The 24306-nt window shown below is 38.3% G+C and overlaps 1 protein-coding gene across 2 annotated transcripts in view; it reads right to left on the bottom strand.

The window, feature by feature from the left end:
* The window catches only part of SMC1B (structural maintenance of chromosomes 1B), a 69868-nt gene extending 45565 nt beyond the window's left edge, over nt 1–24303 (bottom strand). Inside the window, exons 1-10 of one of the 2 annotated variants that reach the window (XM_084749765.1) lie at nt 24139–24303; nt 17297–17485; nt 15433–15545; nt 15143–15346; nt 11868–12106; nt 9632–9890; nt 8653–8793; nt 3822–3904; nt 2577–2811; nt 837–1022 (exon numbers count right to left, since the gene is read on the bottom strand). In XM_084749765.1, the coding sequence (XP_084605891.1) occupies nt 837–1022; nt 2577–2811; nt 3822–3904; nt 8653–8793; nt 9632–9890; nt 11868–12106; nt 15143–15346; nt 15433–15545; nt 17297–17485; nt 24139–24247 (1758 nt within the window). In that variant the 5' untranslated portion in view covers nt 24248–24303. The remainder of the gene's footprint in view (nt 1–836; nt 1023–2576; nt 2812–3821; nt 3905–8652; nt 8794–9631; nt 9891–11867; nt 12107–15142; nt 15347–15432; nt 15546–17296; nt 17486–24138) is intronic. The other variant, XM_084749766.1, reaches the window with a different exon arrangement.
* Nucleotides 24304–24306: the final 3 nt, after the last annotated feature.

Here is a 24306-nt window from a genome sequence, read left to right as displayed (position 1 = left end):
ACCATACTCCTCTGTGCAGGCACCTTGCCAAGTGAAGATCCCGTCCAACAGTCCAACACAGTGACAATTTATTCCTTAACTTCACAAATGAAGAAACAGAAGTACAGAAAACTTAAGAACCACCTGGTAGGGCTACTTAGGGGCTTGCACTCTTTTTCAAGATAGAGTTTCTCTGTGTAGACCTAGCTGTCCTGGACTTCATTTGTAGACTCACAGTAGTGTGCCTGCCTCTGCCTCTTGAGTGCTGAGATTAAAGGTGGTGCCACCACACCTGGCGACTGGGTTCTATGCTTTTAACCACTCTGCACTCTGCCTGCGGTTCAGAGTTCAGACCACTGAACTAAACAGAACATTTTCTTCAGTTGCCAACAAAAAGAATCTCTAAAGGATAGCAATGACGAAGTTCCTTTCCAGTTCAGTGATTTAGATTTAGATATGTTAATGTATTTCAAGATGCACACCTTAAGACTCAAAATTTCACCTGCTCTGCACAATCCAGGACCAGATACTTACACCTGAGTTACCATTTACCAACACTTATGTCTTAAATCCAGTTCTTATACTGTGTTACAAAACAGAACATATTGTTGATAGTGGGCAGAACATTATACTTCAGACACTAAGAATTGCAGCAAAACTAGATTAGGAAAAACTAATATGAACCACGAAAGATAGCAGTTACTTAATATTATTTACCAGCCACTTGATGACTGGCTAACAGGTATCCACATTACACCACTACTACCCACTCCTCCCCTATCTTATAGCTGCCAGTTTGGAGTGGTAAAGACATTATATTTGGTAATTAATAAATATAAAACATTAAAATTTCTTACATCAAGGTAATCTAGCGCAAGGAACGTCTCAGGTTCAGCTCTTTCTTCCTTCAGAAATCGAATACAATCTTTTGCTACCTTTTCTGAGGCTACAACAATGGCAACCATGTATCGGCCAAAAAGCTTAGTCACAGCCAGCTGGTATTTCTTATGAATAGGATGACACAGATCAAGCAGTCTTCCAAACTTAGAAGGTTTCAAAACAGGAGAAAATAAATACATTAATGAGAAATATATAATTTATTCTTCTCTAATGTAACAAAACATCATAGATAATTATATAACATTCATATGTTCAATCTAACAGTCCCATTCAAATTCATCTGAATTCTTTATTGAATGTGGACTGCTGTTGAGAACTTTAATTTTCTATAGTGGACAACCTCTTGACTGCTTTCCCACAGAATGAATCAGTGCCTTCTTTGAACAATGGATGACTGAATCCATATTCCTGCTTTACTCACTCTCATGGAGGACAGGAAATATGAAGGCTCAGCTGATGCTTTGTAAATATACAGTTTGAAATCTCAATCTCTCTCTGTCTCTGTCAATTAGCATCCTGTTTTAAGGTGATTCTATCCTGTGTAGGAAAATACACCTTATTTGGTAGGAGTGATTCAAAATGGCCTCTCAGCTTAATGAGGAACCCTGGAGTCTTTTTTTCATTGAGAGAGCACTAGAGGTTTCCCCTGACTTTCTAGTTTTTAAAATCTATTCCCTCCACTTGGAAAAGGAAATAAGTACATAGCTGTGCTTCTGTCAAATTAAGGAATACTAGATAAGAATTTGCAGAATTTAGTCAATTAACCAGTTTGGCTTCTACAGAGTTCTGAACAAGCAATTCTATACTTAAACTGCTGAGCCATCTCTCCAGCCCTTTCTCCATCTCTGAAAAAGAAATGTGCACAATTGTCGTTAGATATGATCGCTGAACTAATGGGTTAAAAGACTTGTTTGTTTGTTTATACAGTGTTCTGCCTATATATGTGCATGCATGCCAGAAGAGGGCACCAGGTCTCTCACTATAGATGGTTATAAGCCATCATGTGGTTGCTGGGAATTGAACTCAGGACCTTTGGAAGAACAGTCAGTGTCCTTACCTCTGAGCCTCTTTCCAGCCTGAACTAGTGGTTTTTTTTTTTCTTAAATAAAAAATAAAGTTGTATCATTTTGCTATGAATAGAGGAAACTAGATTCAGCAGCTTAGCCCCAATTCTCTACTGTTATCCATAATTGAAAGTAATAATTGGAGAATAAGAAAACCAAAGACCTAAGGATACATGTCTCAGTTGGTAGAATGCTTGCCTCACATACACGAGACCCTAGGTTCAGTTCCCAGCGTAACACACACACACACACACAAATACTACTAGATACAGTCAGAAAATGAAAATATGGCAATGATACCTGCCAAAAATCATGAAGAATTTGAGTTGAGAGGACTAAACCTACTTCATACTATGTTTCCTTTGGGGAAATTAGCCATCATGTATACTAGCTAGTTGCTGTGTTCATGTAAATGTTTCTTTTCAATACTTCCTTACATATACAATTTAAACAAAAGTTTAACTTCAAATTTACCTTTTGCTCTATTTACTACTATATTTTCAGTATAAAATATAACATTTCTAAAATAATTCTGTTTCTTTACAACAGGTATATGGTATATTTCCAATCAAAAGTATGGAGACTCTTTTTTAGAAATGAGAGCGCATAGCCTTTAAAATTCCTTCTAATTACCACGGAATCTGGGTAAAGTCTTTTAAGGTTTCCTAGAATTTCTGCTCTTTTCTGCTGACGTTTTCCTTCATGGTTATCAATTCCAGCATTCTGCAATTCATTTCTAATAACACTCAATTCTTCATTAACTTCAGACATTCTTGATTTGGTATCATCAATTTCTTTCATCAGGGCTTCTTCTTGCTGTTTTTTATCTTTCAAGCAGTCCCTACAACATAACAATGAGAGTAACAACCAAAACATCGAGAAGTAACTGGTTAGAACAGTCTTGTGTGGCACTTTATGAAAATGGAGTAGAGCTCTATCAATTAAAAAGTAAGTAAATAGGGGCTGGAGAGATGGCTCAGTGGTTAAGAGCGCTGTCTGCTCTTCTAGAGGTCTTGAGTTCAATTCCCAGCAATCACATGGTGACTCACAACCATCTATAATGTGATCTGATGCCCTCTTCTGCCATGCAAGTATACATGCAGATAAAGCACTCATACACATTAAATAAATAAATAAAAAAAATCTTTTTTAAAAAAGTAAGTAAATAAAACCACACTCAACCCTAAACAGGCAAAAGAGCTTTTGATCATTATTTGTTCATTTGAAAATAAATATTTCTGGTTACTACAAGACTAAGCATAGATCAGTATTAACCAGAGCAATTATCACATGCTTAATAGTATCAATGCAAAGTCAACTAGAATTTCTTAGTGGTTGATTAAATACTATGTATTAGTTTTCATGACACAACTCTACTATTTTTTAATTTTTTGAGATTTATTTTATGTGTATGAGTGTTAGCCTGCATGTGTGTCTGTAAACATGTTGTATCTATGAAAGCCAGAAGAGGGTATCAGATCCCCTGGATCTGGAATTACAGATGGTTGTGAACCCAACCACCACGTGGGGGCTTTGAATAAAACCTGGGTCCTCTGGAAGAGCAGCCAGTGTTCTTACTCACTGAGTGACCTTTTCAACCTCCAGAATCCATTATTTACTTATGAAATATCAATACCAAAACAAGATTTAAGTTTTAAGAGCTATACATTTATATTTTCAAATTTTAAAGATTTTATTCATTTTATTTTTATTTTAAAACATATTTACCATGTGTTAAGTATAATTTTTAACAATCTACAAAGAAATAAAAGACAATGGAGTAAGAATATCACACAATAGAAACATTCATTCATTATTTAGAGAATACACTGAATCATTTAGATATGAAAAAGCTGCAAAGATTGTTTTTCTACTCACTCGCATGTCTTTGTATATTCCTCCAACTTCTCTATTCGTTTTTTATGCTCTTCTATTTGCTCTTTTATTTGATTTAGATTTCCCTACAATAGCAAATAAATCTAAAATCAATTATAACACTACAAACCAATAAACTGACATATCTAGAATTTTGTTATAATCTGTTAAAAGTTTGAAATGTATCAATATGGTTATATGAAAATATTTAGGTCTTGTGTGATGGCTTAGCAGGTGCTTGGTGTCAAGCCTGATGAACTGAGTTCACCACCAGGACATAAGAGAAGAAAAGTGTCAACTCTCTCAAATTGTCCTCTGATTTATACATGTACATCAGTGTGCTTGGGCAAGCACATGTACACACAGAAATATATAAATAAATGTAATAAAATTTTAAGAGAAAATATAAAAGAAAAATTTAATTTTAAAAATGCCACATGATTAAAGCTTTTACATCAAACAGATTGGGAATCAATTCTTAATATATTTTGCTAAATATTTGGTCTCCTATGATTTTACTGGTAAATTCAAACTTTAAGTATATTATTTTTACATTTTTCTTTTGATTTATTTTATGTTTATGAGTATTTTGCCTGCATGTATGTATATATATACCACATTCATGTCTGGTGCCCACATAAGAGGTTGTCAGATCCTCTGGAACAGAAGTTATAGTTATTGTGAGCCACCATGTAAGTGCTGGGAAAGAAATTCTGAAAGAATGACAAGTGCTCTTAACTTCTAACATTATTTTCAAGTACATATACAGTTCATATCTAGCTTTCAAACTAATTCATTCAGTAAATGTCCACTCACTGGTTACTATGTGGTAGTAATTCGAGATATAATAATGAATGGGATAGAGTTCCTGTCCATAAGAAAGTAAGTTATTACAACAGAGTAATTAAGTATTACCATGATGTAAGAACCTAATACGAACCTACAGGGCAACAAGGCAACTAACAGGCACAAGAATAGAACTTCATGCAAATCTTGCATTATTTGCCTTTTATCATTAAATCTAAATACTGCAGAGCAGCAGAATCTGTCATCTGAAAAAGTCAAGTTCTAAGATGCCTGACACCACACAAAGTACTGAAACCTAAATATACTATGCTTTCTCCTATGCAAATCTACCAATCATACTTATAACAACAATAAAACAAAAAACATAACAAGTTATTTGTGCATTGTTTAATTTTTGAATTTCCCATTTAGTTAACCAGGGCTATAAATGAAACCATGAAAAGGGAAACTGGATGGGTGGGGAGGGTAGTCTCCAACTGGTTTTAGATTTTTTTTGTTTTTGTTTCTGTTTTTCCAGACAGGGTTTCTCTGTGTATCTTTGGCTGCCCTAGACTAGCTTTGTAGACCAGGCTGGCTTCAAACTCACAGTGACCCACCTGCCTCTGCTTCCTAAGTGCTGGGATTAAAGGCGTGTGCCACCATGCCCGACTTGGTTTCAGATTTTTAGCCTTTAACCCTTCTTCCATCTAACTGATGATAATCCATGAAGCCAATATTTATTGTGCTAGATGCTGGAGTTATAAAAATGAGCAAGATGGGCTGAAGAGATGACTCAGAAGGCTTACACAGATACAAGAACCTTATTCAAATCCCCAGTAGCCACATAAAGTCAGGAGTGATTGTGGATACCTGTAATCCTAGTGCTACAGGAACATAGACAGGACAATTGCTAGAGCTTGCTGGCTGTTAGCCTAGCTCCAGGTTCAGTAAGGAACTTTGTCTCAAGGAAATTAGGAGTGATAGAGCAAGATACTTGTGTTCTTCTGGGCTCGGCAACAATTCACTCAGGCACATGAACTCACCTGCACATACATGTACATGTCTCCTACATACACACCAAAAAAATAGGGCAAGACATTTTCTTTTCTGATGGAAGGCACATGTAGACATTAAGAAGCCCAACTAGCCGGGCGTGGTGGCGCACGCCTTTAATCCCAGCACTTGGGAGGCAGAGGCAGGCAGATCGATGTGAGTTCGAGGCCAGCCTGGTCTACAAAGCGAGTCCAGGGCAGCCAAGGCTACACAGAGAGACCCTGTCTAAAAAAAAAAAAAGAAGAAGAAGAAGCCCAACTACTATCTCACTTAATAATTCCACTCGATCTGGGTGTGGTGGTACACATTTTTAATCCCAGTACTCAGAGGGCTAATAAAGGCAGACCTCTCAGTTCGAAGCCAGCTTGGTCTACATGGTGAGTTCCAGGGCTTCATAGTGAGACACTGCCTCATAAAGGAAAGGGAAAAGTCCATTCAGGGCTAGAGAAACAGCTTAGTGATTAAAAGCATTTACTGCTTTTGCAAATACAAACTCTCATGAAGAAACATGTTTGTAATGTCCCAGGAGGCTAATACAGCAGATCAAAGAAAAGAAACCAGGAGGAAAAACTGAGCAACAAATCAGGTATGTCCATGTAGGTTACTTAAGAACTTTGACGTAAAACCTTTATGTGTCACTGGGAAGCCTCTGGAGGATTTAAGAGTCAATTTCATGATTTGACTTGGTTAATGCATTACTGGCTGCTATATTGAGACTACGGTATAGGATCAAGAGTGGTGGCCAAGAAAGCTGGTAGGCTAACGAACGGATTCAAACAAAAAATTTGGTGACGTGGACAAGATTGGTAGCAGTAGAAATGAGAAAAAGTAATTTAATGGACCCAATGTCAGGGACATCAGGGACCCAAGCACCCCAATGATCCTAGTTGCTTGACTAGACCAACTCCATGACAGGCTTCAGATTTTCACCCTGCCTAACTAGGCCAAGTTTCTAACAATTCCTGAGGGAAAAAAAACCACACACACACAAGTTATGGCCAGCTCATCAGCTTCTAGAACAAAATGACTAGATGCCATGTTTTTATTACTTCATGGCCTTGGTAAAGAACACAGCTGGCCACATCCAGTCAAATTAAAGGCCAACTCCTGAGTAAGATCCAAAACTTCAGTGACTTAAAAGTCCCCAATAACTAAACAAACAGCCAGTCCTGAATCCCCTCATACACTCTGATTCAATTCTGTAGTCACAGATCCCTCCAACTGTCTATGAATTGAGCCTGTGTGCTCATTTTGGGGTCGCCCTCTAGAGGAGAGAGGCAATCCTAGCATGCTAGAATAAAAACACTGTTTTTGCATACTGCCTTGAGGTCTTTCTTCAGCAGATCACCGGAACCCTAATAGTAATCAGATTCTTTTTATATTTTCAAGGTAAAACTAATAGTTTCCTAAAAGAGGGCTAAAGCCTAGCTCATATTTTTGACCTGAGCAACTAGTAAAACTAAACTGTCATAACTGTAGTGGAGAAAAAACTGTGGAACATACTTTGGTGAGAAGATCAGAGGTTCAATTTGGAGTCTAAGTTTGAGATGTTTGTTCAACACTCAAACTGAAGAACCTGAAGTAGCAGCTAGAAAAACACATTGTTGAAGTTTTGAAGGTCTGAGCGCTAGATGTTCAAAATTTTACTGCAGTGTTTAAATAGATCACCAAATTAATAAATAGAAGTAAAAGAAAAACCAAAGCTTAGAAACAACAACAAAATGAACTTACAGCAATACTCAGCATGCTATATACACAAATATCAGGGCAGCTCAGAGAAACTTCATAATGTACAATATGAACTATTATTGTTGAGAGTGCAGTAACAATAATCTTATACCTAATCCCTAGGCTTTAGAAAAGGAGTCATGAAACTTTTTTTTTTTTAAGTTTTCCAGAGTGTTTCTCTGTGTAGTCCTGGCTGTCCTGGACTCGTTTTGTAGACCACCAGGCTGGCCTCAAACTCACAGAGATCTGCCTGTCTCCGCCTCTGCCTCTGCCTCCCTGAGTGCTGAGAATTAAAGGTGTGGGCCACCACGCTCAGTTGGAGTCATGAAACACTAAGAGGGAGTGACTATTGAGTTTGTCTTTCACTGTGAGTTTGACATACCTATTCTTACTGTATACACAATTGCAAAATGTAAAGCCCAGAGAAATCTATAATTTAGCTATTTGCTGAGATTACACACAGTTAATAAACAAAAGATGAGCTGGAAGCCAAGCCTGCCTTACCCTGAGGAAGAATATAATGCCATCTTAACAATTGTTCCCAACATAGACTGAACTAGCTCCTCTTGGGCTACAGTCATTCCTCAGATAAGTGGGGGAATGATTCCAGAACCCATGATTGTTAGCCTAATTTGCATATACTCAAATCCTAATGTATAACGACAGAGTATTTTCAAATAATTGATATATATCTTCCTGTATATTTTAAATCCTTTCTGGAAGACTTACAATACCTGACACTGTATAAATACTATATAAATAGGTGCTATACTGTATTGCTTAAGGAATAACAAAAAGTATATAAAACAATGTTCAGTAAACATATTTTTACCATCAGTATTGCTGAACCTCAGTCAAATCCACAGCTTCAAGACCCAGAGATACAGAGTTAAATGTATTTAATGTCCTCACTCTCCCTATCCTCTGCACTCTACTGAACTAAGTGCATACTCAGACCATGCTCATCACCATATACATGCACAGAAAACACTTCCTGAACACACGAACAAAGCCACTACCTACTCTAACTATCAAAGTGCATCTAAATAAGCATCCTAACAACAACAGAGAATCCAGAATTTATTTTACTATGCTTGGGAAATCAAACCAGGACATCAGTGTTCTACCACTAAGATAAATGATACCAGCCACTCAGAATTTAAAGTTTGTGTTCAATAGAAATCCACTTATATATTGCAAAGGTAATAAAAGGGAGTAACACCTCACTGCAAGTAATTCTAAACTATGACTATATGATCCATGGTACCTGAGTGTCTCCATGCCTCCTCTTTTCAAATGCCAGTCTTTCTTTTTCTGCTTTCTGTTCCCACTGCAGTTTTTCCAGCTGTTGTGTCATTATAGCCACCTTCCGTCTTACTTGCTCCTTAAGTTCTTTGTAACGCTCCAGCTATATAAACAGCATTGACACATTACTAACCAAAATGAACTTATTTATATGACATCCTGTTCTCATCCAAATCTTTTTACAAATTACATAATAACTAGCCATCTTCTCCAGTAAAATATATGAACCTAAAATGAAAATCTCTGTATTAAAAACTCTGTAGCTAGAACAACAGAATAATAAAGACTAACTTTATAATAAGGTCCCTGACAGAAAATCCAGAAAAAAAAGCCCATCTGGAAAAAATGGTATTTTATTTCCCAAGTCACAATTATTTTGCTCTATGTATATTGTGATACAAGATTAGCATAACTCAACAAAAGAGACTAATGACACTTTAATTGAAAGAATGTTTAAAAACTGAATTATACATTTTTAGTTTAGCTGTATGTTTTACTGATTAATAATTTTAATCTTAAATACTGTATAACACTATTAACTTATCACTAAACAGTTAAAACCATATTAGTTTCTCCTGTCAATTAAATCTTTTCATAGCTATATATATATCTTCTCTTTGTTTATATAATAGCCAAGAGATAACTGTTTTACCTTTAAAATAGTAGCAATTACCTAACTTTTATTACAGTATAATTCCAGATGGTAATAGGCTTTAATTAACTCATAAATGCTACACCACCATCTAACTATATGAAGGAAAAATAGCTTAGTTCCAAGATTAAATTCAGATTCTGTGAACAGATTAAAGAAATTTAAATTCCTACAATTTACATTCTAGAGACAATCTCAATAAACTATCAGAGAGGTATCTTTAAATTTTCCTAATTAAAAAGAGAAACTGAAAAAATAAAGAATGTTTCCAATTCTTTTTTTTTTTTACCTGACTATTTTCCAATTCAATGTCTCGCCCTTTGTGTAGGATTTTCTCTTCCATCTGCTTTTCAAAACTTTTCCATGCGCTATCTAAATCAACCAGTTCTGCCTCTAAGGTGCGTATGTCATCCTCCTGCTTAGAGCATTGTTTTTCATGGTCTGTTTTCAATTTCTTAGACAAATCCAATTTCTTGAGATGGTGAGAAGTATTTTCTTTAGCTTTAATGTACTGAGGCCTCTTCTGATTTAAAATTGCTTCAAGAGCTCTAAAAAGGAAAAATATTTTTATATTTATTTTAACATATAAAGGCAAGTAATTAACTTATTATTTATTTTTATTTTTTAGAGACAAAGTCTCATTTGTGTAGCCCTGGCTGGACTGGAGCTAGCTATGTATACGAAGCTGGCCCTGAGTGCCGAGACCTTCCTGTCTTTGCTTCCCATGTGCTGGGAATAAAAGTATGGACCAAGCATAGCCAAAAAGAAAGTAACTTTGATAAAATAAAACTCAAAATTAAATTCTAAAAATTAACTTGCAGAGATTGTTAGGTATATGGGTAGTTGCCAGAGAAGAACAGAACTATGAAGAGTCTGGAGGAGAGGTTGCTGCTATTGGTGGCCATGCCCTTAATCCCAGCAAAGAGGCAGGCAGGGCTCTATGAGTTCAAGGCCATACTGGTCTACAGAGCATCCAGAGCTACAAAGAGAAACCCTGTCTTGAAATATAGCCCATTTCCTCTTGAGAAACAATTTTATACCTAGACTACAGTGCTTCTGTGTAATTATCTTCTTGTAAAAATCTATGAATTTCAAAATTACTAAGGCTAGGGGTCTAGAGAGATGGCTTAGGAATTCAGTACTCTTAGGGAGGCTCAGATTCAATTTCCCAACACCTATCTGGATAGCTCATAACCAATCTGTAATTCTAGCTCTAGCTCCAGGGGATCTGACACCTCTGGTCTCCAGAGGCACCCATACTTAGCACAAATTCACAAATAATCTAAAATCTTCTAAAATTTACTTAAGCCACCACTTTCTCTTCTCACTCCATTAATAACGTTAAACACATCTGTAATATAGTTAAGTCTTTTGTCACATTTTGCATTCTACTACATTAGTTCTAAAATTTTTATTTACATTAAGGTTCACTCTTGGTGATTTTGACAAATTCATAGTCTAACCACTTAAAAAAAATAACCCTGTGCTTCCTACTATTCAACTCTCCCTCTTCTTGCATCTATAGACTATACTAATGTATTATGCTAGTAGTAGAAGAAATAGCATGAGAATATGGACGGAAAGTACTATCTTTATAATGCGTATTTGAGGTATTTCAAACTAAAATGTCCGTTTAATAAAGTCAATTTCCACCAGCGACGATAGTAAACACTTCGTTGTTGTTGTTGGTTGTGTTTTGGGACAGGGTTTCTCTGTGTAACCCTGGCTGTCCTGGACTCACTTTGTGGACCAGGCTGGCCTTGAACTCACAACGATCCGCCTGCCTCTGCCTCCCGAGTGCTGGGATTAAAGGTATGCGCCACCACCGCCTGACTAGTAGTGAACATTTTAATCCCAGCACTCAGGAGTCAGAGACAGGCAGATCTCTATGAGTTTGAGGGCAGTGAGGGCTACATGTTGTGTTCAAAACAAAATAATGAAACAATACAATAATAAAATACTAATTTTTGTTTTTGTGAGAGATTTTCGAAAACAAATTTTTGCAAGTTGATTTCTAGGCTGAGAATATAGGTCAGTGCTAAGTACTTGCCTACCAAATATGAAGCTCTAAATTCAGTTCCAAGTACTGTCTCCTCAAACATACCAACTTCTAAAGTGTCAATTATATTTTCTCAGTTTACATGAAACTCAACAGAGAAATGACTCAGTGGGTAAAGATTACTGATAAAACCTGAGTTCAATTCCTAGGACCTACACAGTCAAAGAAGAGAACTGACTTCTGTCAGTTGTCCTCTGGCCTCCACAAGGATGTTTTGGTAAGCATAGGCTGGTGCACAAGTACAGACATACACACAAATTAAACATCATAATTTTTTTTTGAGACACGGTTTCTCTGTGTAGCCTTGGCTGTCCAGGACTTGCTCAGTAGACCAGGCTGGCCTCAAACTCAGAGATCTGCTTGCCTCTGACTCCTGAGTGCTGGGATTAAAGGTGTGCGCCACCACACCAAGCCATTATAAAAAAATTTGAAAGCCCAACTGCTAACATCTATTTTTAAAACTTACTTTAGTTCTTTTGCCGTTTGCTGTAGTTGTCTAGTTAACATTCCGTGATCCTTTTTCTTAGCTTTAATTATCTCTTCATGGTGAGAAAGAGTGTCTTTTACAATACTCAAATTCCTGTCCATATGCTCTAATTCAGTGTTTAGAACATTGATTTTTTCCTCATTATAATACAGTTGGAAAAGCATCAGTTGTATTTTGTTTATTTTCAATTCTTCAAGGAGACTTTGGTAACGTTCTGCCTATAAATAGACAAAAGAAAGTGAAGGCATACATTTAAGCTTCTGTTCAGGAACTCAACTTCTGTATTAGCGCAGCATCTCTCTAATGAAATTTGTCAGAGAAAGAATTATCTCTTCCTTGATTTCTCTCTCTCTCTCTCTCTCTCTTTTTTTTTTTTTTTTGAGGAAGGAACATGGTCTCATGTGGCCCAGGTAGTCTCAGATCTGCTATGCAGATGAGGATGACCCTGAACTCCCAATTGTCCTGTCCGTCTCCCAAGTGCTGCAAGTGTGTACCACCACATCCAGTCAAGAAAAAATATTCTTTAATAAAAGTAGAATTATTTGGAGGTCTCTGGATATATTTCTAAAATAAAACAACAACCACGAGATGAGCCTGGATTCATGCACTCTGTGACCAGATTGTGACAAACAAGTGGCACCTGTAAGCATGGGTCCTCAGAAAGTTAGACAAGTCCCTTTACATTGCTGAAATCAGCTTCTTTACTGTAAACTGAAAAGAATATTATATAAATAGATCCTCAGTCGCTTTATAGTCAATGATTCCAAGTAAAATTCTTGCTCTAAAAAGTAATTTGTACACTTTCTTTCCTGGCTTTTGTTTTGTTTTGTTTTTCAAGATAGGGTCTCTCTGTGTAACCTTGACTGTCCTGGACTCACTTTGTAGACTAGGCTGGCCTCAAACTCACAGAGATCCACCTGCCTCTGCCTCCCCAAATGCTGGGATTACAGGTGTGTACCATCACGCCTGGTTTGAAGAATTTTCTTTTTTTTAATATGGAGTTTATTAAAGAAGCATGGGGAGAGAAGAAAAGGGGGAGGGGATGGCTACCCCAGAGAGAAACAGAGACAGAGACAGAGGAAGAGAGAGGAGGAGGGGAGAGAAGAGGTAAGAGGTAAGAGCAAAGAATTTCCTGAACAATTTGTACTTCCAATAAAGAAAACAAGGGACTGAGCCACCATCTCATGAGATGAGGTCATAGTGAACAAAGTTTCACAAGTAACTTGTAAACAGATGCCTGGCAAGGGTGTTGTGAAAAAAAAATCAGTTAGTTGGAATACTCTAATTGTCTTTATAAAAATGTTTTAAGTTTGAGCTATTTGAGTACGCTATGAATCCTATATTCTGACTTACTGATCACCCTTTTTACTAATAAGATACAGAACATATACACACTTTCACAATATAAAGAAACTGAGCAATATTCTTTTGTTTGTTTTATTTTTTGTTTTTTGTTTTTTGAGACAAGGTTTCTCTATGTAGCCTTGGCTGTCATAGACTCACTTTGTAGACCGCTGGCCTCGAACTCACAGCAATCCACCTGCCTCTGCCTCCCGAGTGCTGGGATTAAAGGCATGCGCCACCACACCTGGCTTTCAGAGCAATATTCTTAATGAGGAATACATCCAACCTTCCATTTATTACCTCAAATATTTACTGAGCACTACATGTCAGATTCAGCCCTATGTGTTGGAAATACAGTAGAGAATGAAATTAGATTAAACCATCCCAGTTCTTATAAAGCTTATATTCCAGTTTTTCTAATAAAGGGCAGAGGACTCAAAGACTACTAAAAAAGCAAACAATGTAATTTTATATAGAAGTATATGTTACAGAAGAAACTAAACTAGTGATATGATCAGGAAAAAAAGAGGAGATACTAATTTAAATGGGGCACTGAATTAATAAAATGAGGAAACGGTTTTGGGAAAGCTTGAGTTGTAGTACATCACCCATGTAAAAAAATCAGAAAAGTTTGGAGAATCCAGCTGTTTTCTCTCTAGGTAGACATTAAAGATTATAAAAAAAAATACAATGTTTTTATTTTACTTTGTTTTATAGGTGTATTTATTTTTCATTAAAATGTTAGCTACATTAATATGAAATGAACTTAACCAATTAAAACTTTCTGAGTTTTAATTTAAAGTAGAATAAACTGGGCTGAAGAGATAGTTTAGCTTAATTTAAGAACACTGGCTCCTTTCCCAGTGGACTGGGGTTCGATGTACAGCTCCCACATAACAGCTCCCACCAGTTTGCAAACGTAGCTCCCGAGGATCCATGCCCCTGTCTGGCCTCTACACACATCAGGCACATGGTGCACATATACACACTTAGGCAAAACATGCACATAAAAAGTTATAATAAAGTTGAAACAAATAAAATATAATAAACATTGGTAATGTAACTTGTTATGAAAAGCTCTAAGTGGTCCTCAATAACCTTTACAAGTGTATAAGAATCAAGATCCAAAAGTGTTAAGTACCTCACCAGGCAGTGGTGGCACACACCTTTAATCCCAGCACTAGGGAGGCAGAGGCAGGCAGATCGCTGTGAGTTCAAGGCCAGCCTGGTCTACAAAGCAAGTACAGGACAGCCAAGGCTACACAGAGAAACCCTGTTTCAAAAAACCAAAAACAAACAAACAAACAAAATGCTGAGTACCTCTGCTGTACTGTTTTATATGGCAGACATGTTTCCAAAAAAAGTTCATCTTGTGGCAACAAGATGGGACATCAGTTAAGTGTGCTTGTTGCCCAGCCCGATAGTCAATTCCAGGGATCATGTAGTGTCTGAATCCTGCAAAGTGTCCTCTAACACCACACAAGAACCTGAACATGTGCGTAAATGCATACACGCATGTGCATGTGTGCGTACACACGCACACACGCACACACACACACACACACACAATGTTAAAAACTATTTATCTTTTTTTTATTTTTACTGAACGCTAGACTTTGTTTCATATCACTGATGGAATCTTTTAGTAGAGCAAAGCCAATAAAGTGGGGGTTTTGTTTATTTTTAATTTTTCAGTTTCTGAGACAGACTTTTTCTGTGCAGCCCTGATTGTCCTGGAACTAGCTCTGTAGACCAGGCTAGCCTCAAACTAAGACATCTGCCTGCCTCTGCCTCCCAAATGCTGGAATTAAAAGTGTGAAGTACCATGCCTGGCTAATAAATTTTTAATGGATTTTTCTTGTTATGTACTTATGCATTTATTAACTGGTGACAACTTTAGGCCACCTTACCTCTTCTTTCTCTATTTTTGCATGCTTCCGTTCCGCAGCTACATTTTTTTTCCTGTTAAAATGAAATTGTGCATCTTCTTCAGCTTTTTGTAACTGCTTTTTCTTTGCCTCATATTCTTCTACAAACTCTCCTGAAGTACTGATTTCTTCAAAAAACTGGGTTCTCTCTTTGGGCTTTTTCATGGATATTGACTCTACAGTTCCCTATTAGCAAGAGTAAAGCACAACAGCATGTAAAGTGTGGTAACATGTTTTTAAAATGAGTCAAATACATGAGTACAACTACTTACCTGAAATACCAGACAGTTCTGTGCTTTGACTATTATGCCTATCTTTTCTAACTCTGCTACATACATAGAACGACTCACAGGTTTATCCCCAAAATGAAATTCTGAGCCTGCCCCTGAAATAAACAAAATAAACTGTTACAACATGTGTTTTTTAATTGAAGTGGCTGGCTTTACAGTAATATAACCAATACAACTATAAATAAGCTCATTTAATTACTCAACAAACAATATATATTATATGCTAAAGATTAGTTCACAGTAGTAACAGATTAAAAAGAGCTTGATCTGGGACAGCCACGATGGCACATGCCTTTAATCCCAGCACTCAGGAGGCAGAGGCAGGTAGATATCACTATGAGTTCAAGGCCAGCCTGGTCTACAAAGTGAGTCTAAGACAATCAAGCTACAAGAAACTCTGTCTTGAAAAAACAACAACAACAACAACAACAACAACAAGAGGTTGATCTCAAAGAGTTCATATCATAAAGATATAAGCAAACTATTCAAATAAAATAACTACAATGTGAGACAGTGATATCTGAAAGGAGTGAAATAAATGGACTAGAAAGAAGGATGAAATGTTTCTTCCTGCAGGGGAAGGTATTACAAATTTTTGTTTTTGTTTTCAAGCAGGGTTTCTCTGTGTAGCACTAGCTGTCCTGAACTTGCTTTGTAGACCAAGCTGGCCTCTGCCTCTGCCTCTGCCTCCCTGAGTGCTGGGATTAAAGGTGTGAGCCACCACACTCTGCAGGCATTACTAAATTTTATTACAGTGAAGAAAAAAAGGTATTGAAATAGAGAATTCTCAGTTAAAAAGCTAAAGGCTATGTATGGTGACATGGCCTATAGTTCCAGTATCTGAGGAGGATCATTTGAGCTTGTGTTAACAACACACTGAGAGTCCATCACAACCAATAAATGTCCAAAAGGAAATGAGAAAACTGTCCAATGAGGACTCCAAATAATTAAATGCAAAAATACTTAAATTACATTTCTACTACACACACACACAAAAAAAATATATATATAATTTAAGTTAGTAATACAGTTTTCATACTTCAGAAATGTAGTCAAGTCAGATATGGTAGTGCATGTGTGCAATACCTACACTTGAGAGCCTGAATAGGATCACTAGTCAAAGGTTAGCCTGGACTACATACCGAGGTCCTGTCAAAGGGAGTAAAGGAGGGAAGAAGGGTGGGAGTGCATATTTTAGTGAAATAGAAAGAAAACAGCAACAAGTAAAAATAATAAAATACAGTCTGAGCATGATATATTTACTGCAGATGAACCATAACAGTTTATTAGAGTAACACAGGGAATTCATGAATAAATAACAATAAACATTTTATTCAAGTAGCTCCTAGTTGTATATAAGACAACAATAAACATGTAATTACTAAGAAAACAAACACAGAGAAGCTGAGGAAAGAGTTTTATGATGTCTCAGATATATCTTAGAGGTAGGCTTTCTCCTTCATCTTAAGCAAATGTCCAAGTATAAAAATGTTACTTGATACTGGGCATGGTGGCACATGCCTTTAATGCTAGCATTCAAGAGGCAGATCTCTGTGAGTTTGAGGCCAACTTGGTCTGCAAAGAGAGTTCCAGAACAGCCAATGCTACACAGAGAAACTCTGTCTCAAAAACAAAACAACAAATGTTACTTAAACAGAAAGAGTAATGAGTAAGTGAGTGTGCTTAAACAAAAGTCTTAATAGGAAATAAACCAGGTTCTGTTTATTTGCTTCTAAGAAAAAGAATCTGGTACTCATTATGCCAGTGATTGATAAGTTCCAGACTTCAAAGAAAGAACAGTCAATCAGATCCTGAACTAAAATTTACACACACACACACACTTTACCTCGGATAATCCTTGTGAATGTTATCTCTTCTCCACTGTCTTCTACATATATAATTTTTACACTTGCAGAAGAAGAAACAGGTTTTCCAATGTGTGCTCCATGTATAAGTTCTTGAATACTTTTTACTCTTAAATTTGTTGTTTTTTCTCCCATTACAAAACTAAGTGCATCCATTACATTAGATTTTCCTGGAGAAGAAAATGGGGTTAAAAATTCATTCTTAAGACCGAAAAACCTGAAAGTCAAAGAAATCATACCAACAATAGACATGAATTATAGCCAATATGCAAGTCTCAGAAGTTTTGTCTGGTCAATGTTCAAAGCCTATGTGACTGAAAAACTCCAGGGAAGTGGATTGTGTCTTCACTGTAGCTGTGGCAGAGAGGATGTAAAAATACAAACACATGAACCGAAACTGACTAATTAATTATGTCAAATTAAACAAAACAAACATGGATCTTGACTCTCTCCCACTACTGAGTATCACACCAGGGCAAGTCACCTACCATCTCTATTTCAGACACTCCCATTTTACAGAGAAATGATGACATAAATATTACAACAGCACAGCACCACTCTATACTTTAAAAAATTTAAAAAACTAAATGCCAACTGAATGTAAAATCTTCTCAAGGTACAAACTAAGATTGCTAGAATCTTCATGATTTTATACTTGGATCTGGGAAGGTTTCCACAATTTCTTGGTAAGAATGGCTCACATTGCCTAAACTTGGTGAGATATAACTAGGATTAAACATGTGCTTCCTTCTAGGAGTCTGAAATTTTGTATGTGCTAGGTTAAAGGTGTGACTATCTCCCAATAAAAACCCTGTGCACTGAGTCCATGAGCTTCCTTGGTAGGTGACATTTCAACATGAAAACTTACTGCTGAAGGAATTTAGCTTTTCCCACTGTGAGCTTGCTTTGTACCTCTCAACTGTAATGCATAAAAACCCTGAGTAAACTATATGCCAAACACTGAAGGATCTCCTAGCAAATTATCAAACCAGAGGGTAGCCTTGTTGGAGATCTCCAATCCCACTGGTAGATTTGCTATATAAGGAATGTTAAAGATGAGTCTCTTCTATCAAAACTGTAAAACTTGTGTTTCAGCTATCTGGGGATGTGCACACCTTTAAAGCCAGCACTTGGGAGGCAGAGACAGGCAGATCTCAGCGCATTTGAGGCTAGTTGGAGGCAAGCTCCAGGCCAGCCAAGGTTATATAATGAGACCCTGTCTCAAAAAACTAAAAAAAAAAATTTTGTGTTTGAAACAAGGAATTCAAATACTTTATCATCCCCAAACCCCACCAAGTATATCCTTTCCTATAGAAAGGCTCTGTTATATTCCTGGAACTTGAGCAAATTAGTTGGCTGATTGCTTCCTGCTTTTCTTCATTCCTTTTTCCTAATTCTTTTTAAACTAGTAGTCAATTGCCAAACACTCTGAGGTTAGACCCTAGCCAATGTGAAAAAGATTCAGACTCCACCTGCTTTAAAAAACAAAACAAAAATACCACCACCAATAACAACAACTGCATTTCCAGTCTCAGTGAGCTTGCCCTTCCAAACACAACCTCATCAAGACACTTACCAGATATTTCAGTTGGAGTGGTGGCTTCATTTTTTGTGACACCAAACTCATTTCTAACATTACGCAACTATAAACCCATAGCTATAATTTCAAGGTACAATATCAGTTTAGCTACTACACAAACAATTTGAATTTCCAGTGCCAGAAGGTAAAGTAAACAACAAGGAAAGAGTTTCCAACTACAGAAATACAAGTGGTTTTAGAGAGGCAGTCTTTATAAAAAAAAAACAATGGACTTTTAAAAATGCTACACAAACAGCAGGGTAGTGGTGGAACAGTGGTGGAGCAGTGGTCTTCAATCCCAGCACGTGGGAGGTAGAGGCAGGCAGATCTGAGTGCGATGTTAACCTAGTTTACAGAGTGAGTTCCAGGACAGCCAGGGCTAAAACAGAGAAAGCCTGTCTTGAAAACTAGACAGACAGACAAACAACAGACAGATAGATACTGAATGAACTAACCAAGCCAAGAGACTGAGAATATTCTGGAAGAGCTATAATTTAGGCTATGATCATTCAATAAATATGAACCAAGACTTGAAAACTGTAAGTTACACTACTTTTCTCTCAATCATCTTATTCCACCTATCAAAACATAACTCTGGCTGGAGAGATGGCTCAGTGGTTAAGAGAGCCACCTGTTCTTCCAGAGGTCCTGAGTTCAATTCCCAGCAACCACATGGTGGCTCATAGCCATCTATAATGAAATCTGATGCCCTCTTCTGCAGATAAAGCACTCATATACAATAAATAAATAAATAAATAAATAAATAAATAAATAAATAAATAAATCTTTAAAAAACATAACTCTGTACCTCTCCTTTTTGCCTTTCCTTTCCTAGTTCAAATTCTTAAACACCTTTTTTTGTTGGACTCTTCAGTCTTTGATTTCTTAGTCCCTTAAAACATCCTTTTATCCTACAAATATTTGCTAAACATGTATTTACCAGGCTAAGTACTGGGCTTAAAAGCAGTAAAACACAGGTTTTTCTCTATCAAAATTTAATGGAGGTTAAAAAAAAAAAAAAACGTAACAGAGGTCATTGAATTTTGAACTATTCTCATAACTAGATGCTAGAATATGAGACCAAACCAAATGGAATAATTCATGTAAGTTCCACACAATTATACTCAACTTTTAAGGAGCAAGTAAATCTCCACATAGACTGGCTTGTCCTGAAAGCAGGGACAAAACTTAAAAACACCAATTAGGAACAACAGCCAATTATAGTCCAATCTACCTCAGCTGGGTATATGGAAAGTAACCTATCACAACTTGATATTGGCCAATCCATTTTTATTTTATCTTATAAAAGCCAACCTTTCTATTATTCCTAGTAGAATACTTATTCTGCTTCATAGAATGAGGTGTTGTCTCATGCTCGAATCACAAAAAGGTCAATTATCGTTTTAAATTTTGTAATTTTTCTTTTTTTAAAATTCTTTTATTTATTTATTTATTTATTTTTTTCTCCTTTATTAATTTATTCTTGTTACATCTCAATGGTTATCCCATCCCTTGTATCCTCCCATTCTTCCCTCCCTCCCATTTTCCCCTTATTCCCCTCCCCTATGACTGTTCCTGAGGGGGATTACCTCCCCCTGTGTATGCTCATAGGGTAACAAGTCTCTTCTTGGTAACCTGCTGACCTTCCTCTGAGTGCCACCAGGCCTCCCCCTCCAGGGGACATGGTCAAAGGTGAGGCACCAGGTAATTTTTCTTTTCACTGCTCCAAGGTGCTTACAGTGGGAGAATGTGATCAATTTGTTGAACTACATTTGGTACTGGACACCTAACACCTGTTATTTTATTTTTTGCAACACTTCTGGGAAATTGGTATGTGCATTTTATAAATGAAAAGGCACAAGCCAAACATGTTTTAGAGTTATATATTTGGTTCCCAAATACATGCTGTTTCCAATAAATGTAAGAAATTATAATATATTTGTTGGCACAGTGTTCTTGTGGACTGTGCACAGTTTACCCTTGTTCATTCAAATGCTGGTTTCTCTACCCCATTATCTGGATCAATCCAGACATTGCACTCTGATATTTATTCTAAGTATCTCCAGTTTCAAGTTTGTGTAAACATGTCACCATCTGTTCTCTGTGTTGCCTATAAAACAAGCTAGCCAATGCTGAGCAATAACAGAGAACAGGGTAGGGCATCCTGATCCAATGATGGGGGAGAAAGGGAAGGAAAGAGGGGATGGAGCCATGAGGAGAAGACTGGGAAACATCAAGAGAAATGAGCCAGGCCTAGGAGATGATTTAAAAGCAAGTATAAAGTGGGAAATCAGAATGAGAGGAAACTATACTAGCATGGAGGCTTAGGATGGAGTAATTATTGTGCATCATTGTGCTATAGGCTAGTTAAATAAATGGATACTAGTCTCTCTGTGTAGTTATTTGGGTATAAAGCTGGTTAAGGAGTATGCATTGATTTCACTAAAGTAATAATTCAATATTAATAATACTTCAACATATACTATAATCAGTTGTAAGGAAAAATGTGAAATACCACAGAAACACTTAACAGAAGGACCAATAGGCAGAGACCATGTTGAATCGATCTCTCTCTCTCTTTCTCCCTCCCCCCCCTCAGATCTTAATTACATAATTATTTTTTGCTGAATGTATGCATGCATACCACACATGCTCCTAGTACCTGCAGAAGCCAGAAGAGGGTGTCAAGATTCCTTAAAGCTAGAAATACTGCCGGGTAAGGTGGCACACACCTGTATCTCAGAACTCAGGGAGGCAGAGGCAGGAGGATCTCTGTGAGTTTGAGGCCAGCCTGGTCTACAAAGCAAGTCCAGGACAGCCAAGGCTACACAGAGAAATCCTGTCTTAAAAACAAAAAACAAAAAAAGAAAAAGAGACTAGAATTACAGATGGCCGTGAGTTACCAGGTAGGTGCTAGACGCTGGGTCCAAGTCCGCTGCAAGAGAAGCTCGGACTTGTAACCACAGAGCTATTGCTCTATCCTGAGTTAGCTTTTTTAGGTGATAATTCAAGGTTAAAATTTAGGGAGTAAATAAAAATAAGTTGGTCATAGGTACAAAGGAATAACATGGTATTATTCCAGTAAGAAAGGAAACTTGGGAGTGGAAAGAGAAAAAGCTAGATTATACTTTTTTTTTTTTTTTTGGTTTTTCGAGACAAGAGTTTCTCTGTGTAGCCTTGGCTGTCCTGGACTCACTTTTGTAGACCAGGCTGGCCTCGAACTCACAGCGATGCGCCTGCCTCTGCCTCCCGAGTGCTGGGATTAATGGTGTGCGCCACCATGCCCAGCTAACATACTACATTTTTAAATTTTGAATTTTATGCTTTAGATTATAAGCACTGTGCTAAATTAAGATAACTTTAAAGAAGATAGCATTCTGATACATTATGTAATTCTGGAGTGGAAAAGGCTTTTGGCTGAGGACTGTTTTGGGACTAGTTGAGGAAATCTTGATTTGAGCAGCAGATGAACATTTAATGCAAGCTTAATCTTCTGAAGAAGAAACAGTATATAATAACTTATTTTCATTTTTTAAAAGTTTACACAGAGTAAGATCTGTATGGATATGCCCCAAAGGAATAGAACAATCAACTCTGAATTGTAAATAAATGTTTGATTTTCTTTTTGTTTTTCAATACAGGGTTTCCCTGTGTAGCACTGCTTGTCCTGGATCTACCTTTGTACAGGCTAGCCTCAGACTCACAGAGATCCACCTGTCTCTGCCTCTCAAGTGCTGGGATTACTAGCCTCAGACTCACAGAGATCCACCTGCCTCTGCCTCTGCCTCCCAAGTGCTGGGATTACTAGCCTCAGACTCACAGAGATCCACCTGCCTCTGCCTCTGCCTCCCAAGTGCTGGGATTACTAGCCTCAGACTCACAGAGATCCACCTGCCTCTGCCTCTGCCTCCCAAGTGCTGGCATTACTAGCCTCAGACTTACAGAGATCCACCTGCCTCTACTTCCCGAATGTTGGGATTAACGATTGTATCATACCACTTTAGAGTATCAAAAATGGGAGGGAAAAAAAAAAAAAGCAGCAGCAGCTGGATGATGAATCAGAGGGTAACTTCAGATAGTGTGATTAGTAAACATTAACTGCTGGCCTGCCAGCATAAGCTTAACAATCATTTGTTGAAAAAGATGAATAAACCAAGTTCAGACTGGAGACACCTGCTGTGACCTATTTATCTAAAACTATTTTAGAAATTATTGTTTTCGGCTCTAAAATTCCCTTTCTACACGTTAACTATGCTTGGGTTACAAGTGGTTTTGTTTTTCCAACAAAGGCCAAATCCTTTTCATTCTTAATATTTGTTGTTGTTGGAGTGAGGGGGGAGGGGGGTATGGAGGAAGGGGAATACAAGGAAGGCAGGCTGGGCACGGGTGAGAGAAGCCAACAAGGGTTGGTGGCTGAGGAACCTGGGGCTCCTAGCCCTAGTCTGTTACAAAGCACTGAAACCTGCGGCCACAGTGGGCTCCCAGGCCTACAGCAAGTGACCGGGGTGGGTAAGTGAGGGTGTGCTCGGTCCCCTCAGGCCTAATGAGGCCTCTGGGTCCACTCAGGCTGACGGGATGGGGGGTGGGTTCCCTCAGACCAACAGTGGGCCCCCCCCCATGCCTACAGTAGTTAACAGCAGGCACTGAGGGTGGCTTGGTGCCCTCAGATCAACAGAAGGTGAGAGCGGGTGCCCCTGGGTCCTCTTGGACCTACAAAAGTCAACAGCAGAGTCGGGACGAGTGGGAAGTGGGGACAGGGGCTTGGTCAGAAGGCAACAGCGGAGACTGTGGGTGCTTTGCTGCCCTCATGCCAACAACAGGTAAGAGCAGATCCTTGGGTCCCGTCAGGCCCACAGTGAGCCCCAGGTCCCCTCGAGCCTACAGTGGGTCCCCTAGGTCCCGCCAGGACTGCAGCAGCCTACCGCGGGTCCCCTCAGGCCCACACTGGTCCCTGGGTCCCCTTGGGACTACGGGAGTAAACACGGGGTGGGGGATGGGGGTATCGGTACCCCTCCCCCCCCCCACCCCAAGCATATAGCAGCATAAAGAAGGGACTGCGGGTGGCTCGGTCCTTTCAGGCCAACAAAAGTTGAGAGTGGGTCTCTGGGTCCCCTTGGGCCGACACCCGGGGTCTCTGGGTCCCCTCAGGCCGACACCCGGGGCCTCTAGGCCCCCTCAGGTCTACAGCGGGCGGCAGTGGCCTGTGGATTCCCTCAGGCCGAATTGTTCTGGGACGCTGGTTACCCGAGCCGTTGGGGCCGATGATGCAGGTGAACCTCTTGAAGGGGCCAATGACCTGGCGGCCTCGCCACGACTTGAAATTCTCCACCAGCAGCAGCTCAAGGTGCCCCATGGCTGTGCTCCGTGTCTCAGCTGCTCCCTCGTGCGCCAGTGAGAAAAGCGCGGGAAGAA

The sequence above is a fragment of the Acomys minous genome (assembly GCF_964271855.1).
Source record: "Acomys minous genome assembly, chromosome: 12".
NCBI lineage: Eukaryota > Metazoa > Chordata > Mammalia > Rodentia > Muridae > Acomys > Acomys minous.
The sequence above is the reverse complement of the archived record's forward strand: the minus strand, read 5'-3'. Positions and strand labels throughout refer to the sequence as shown.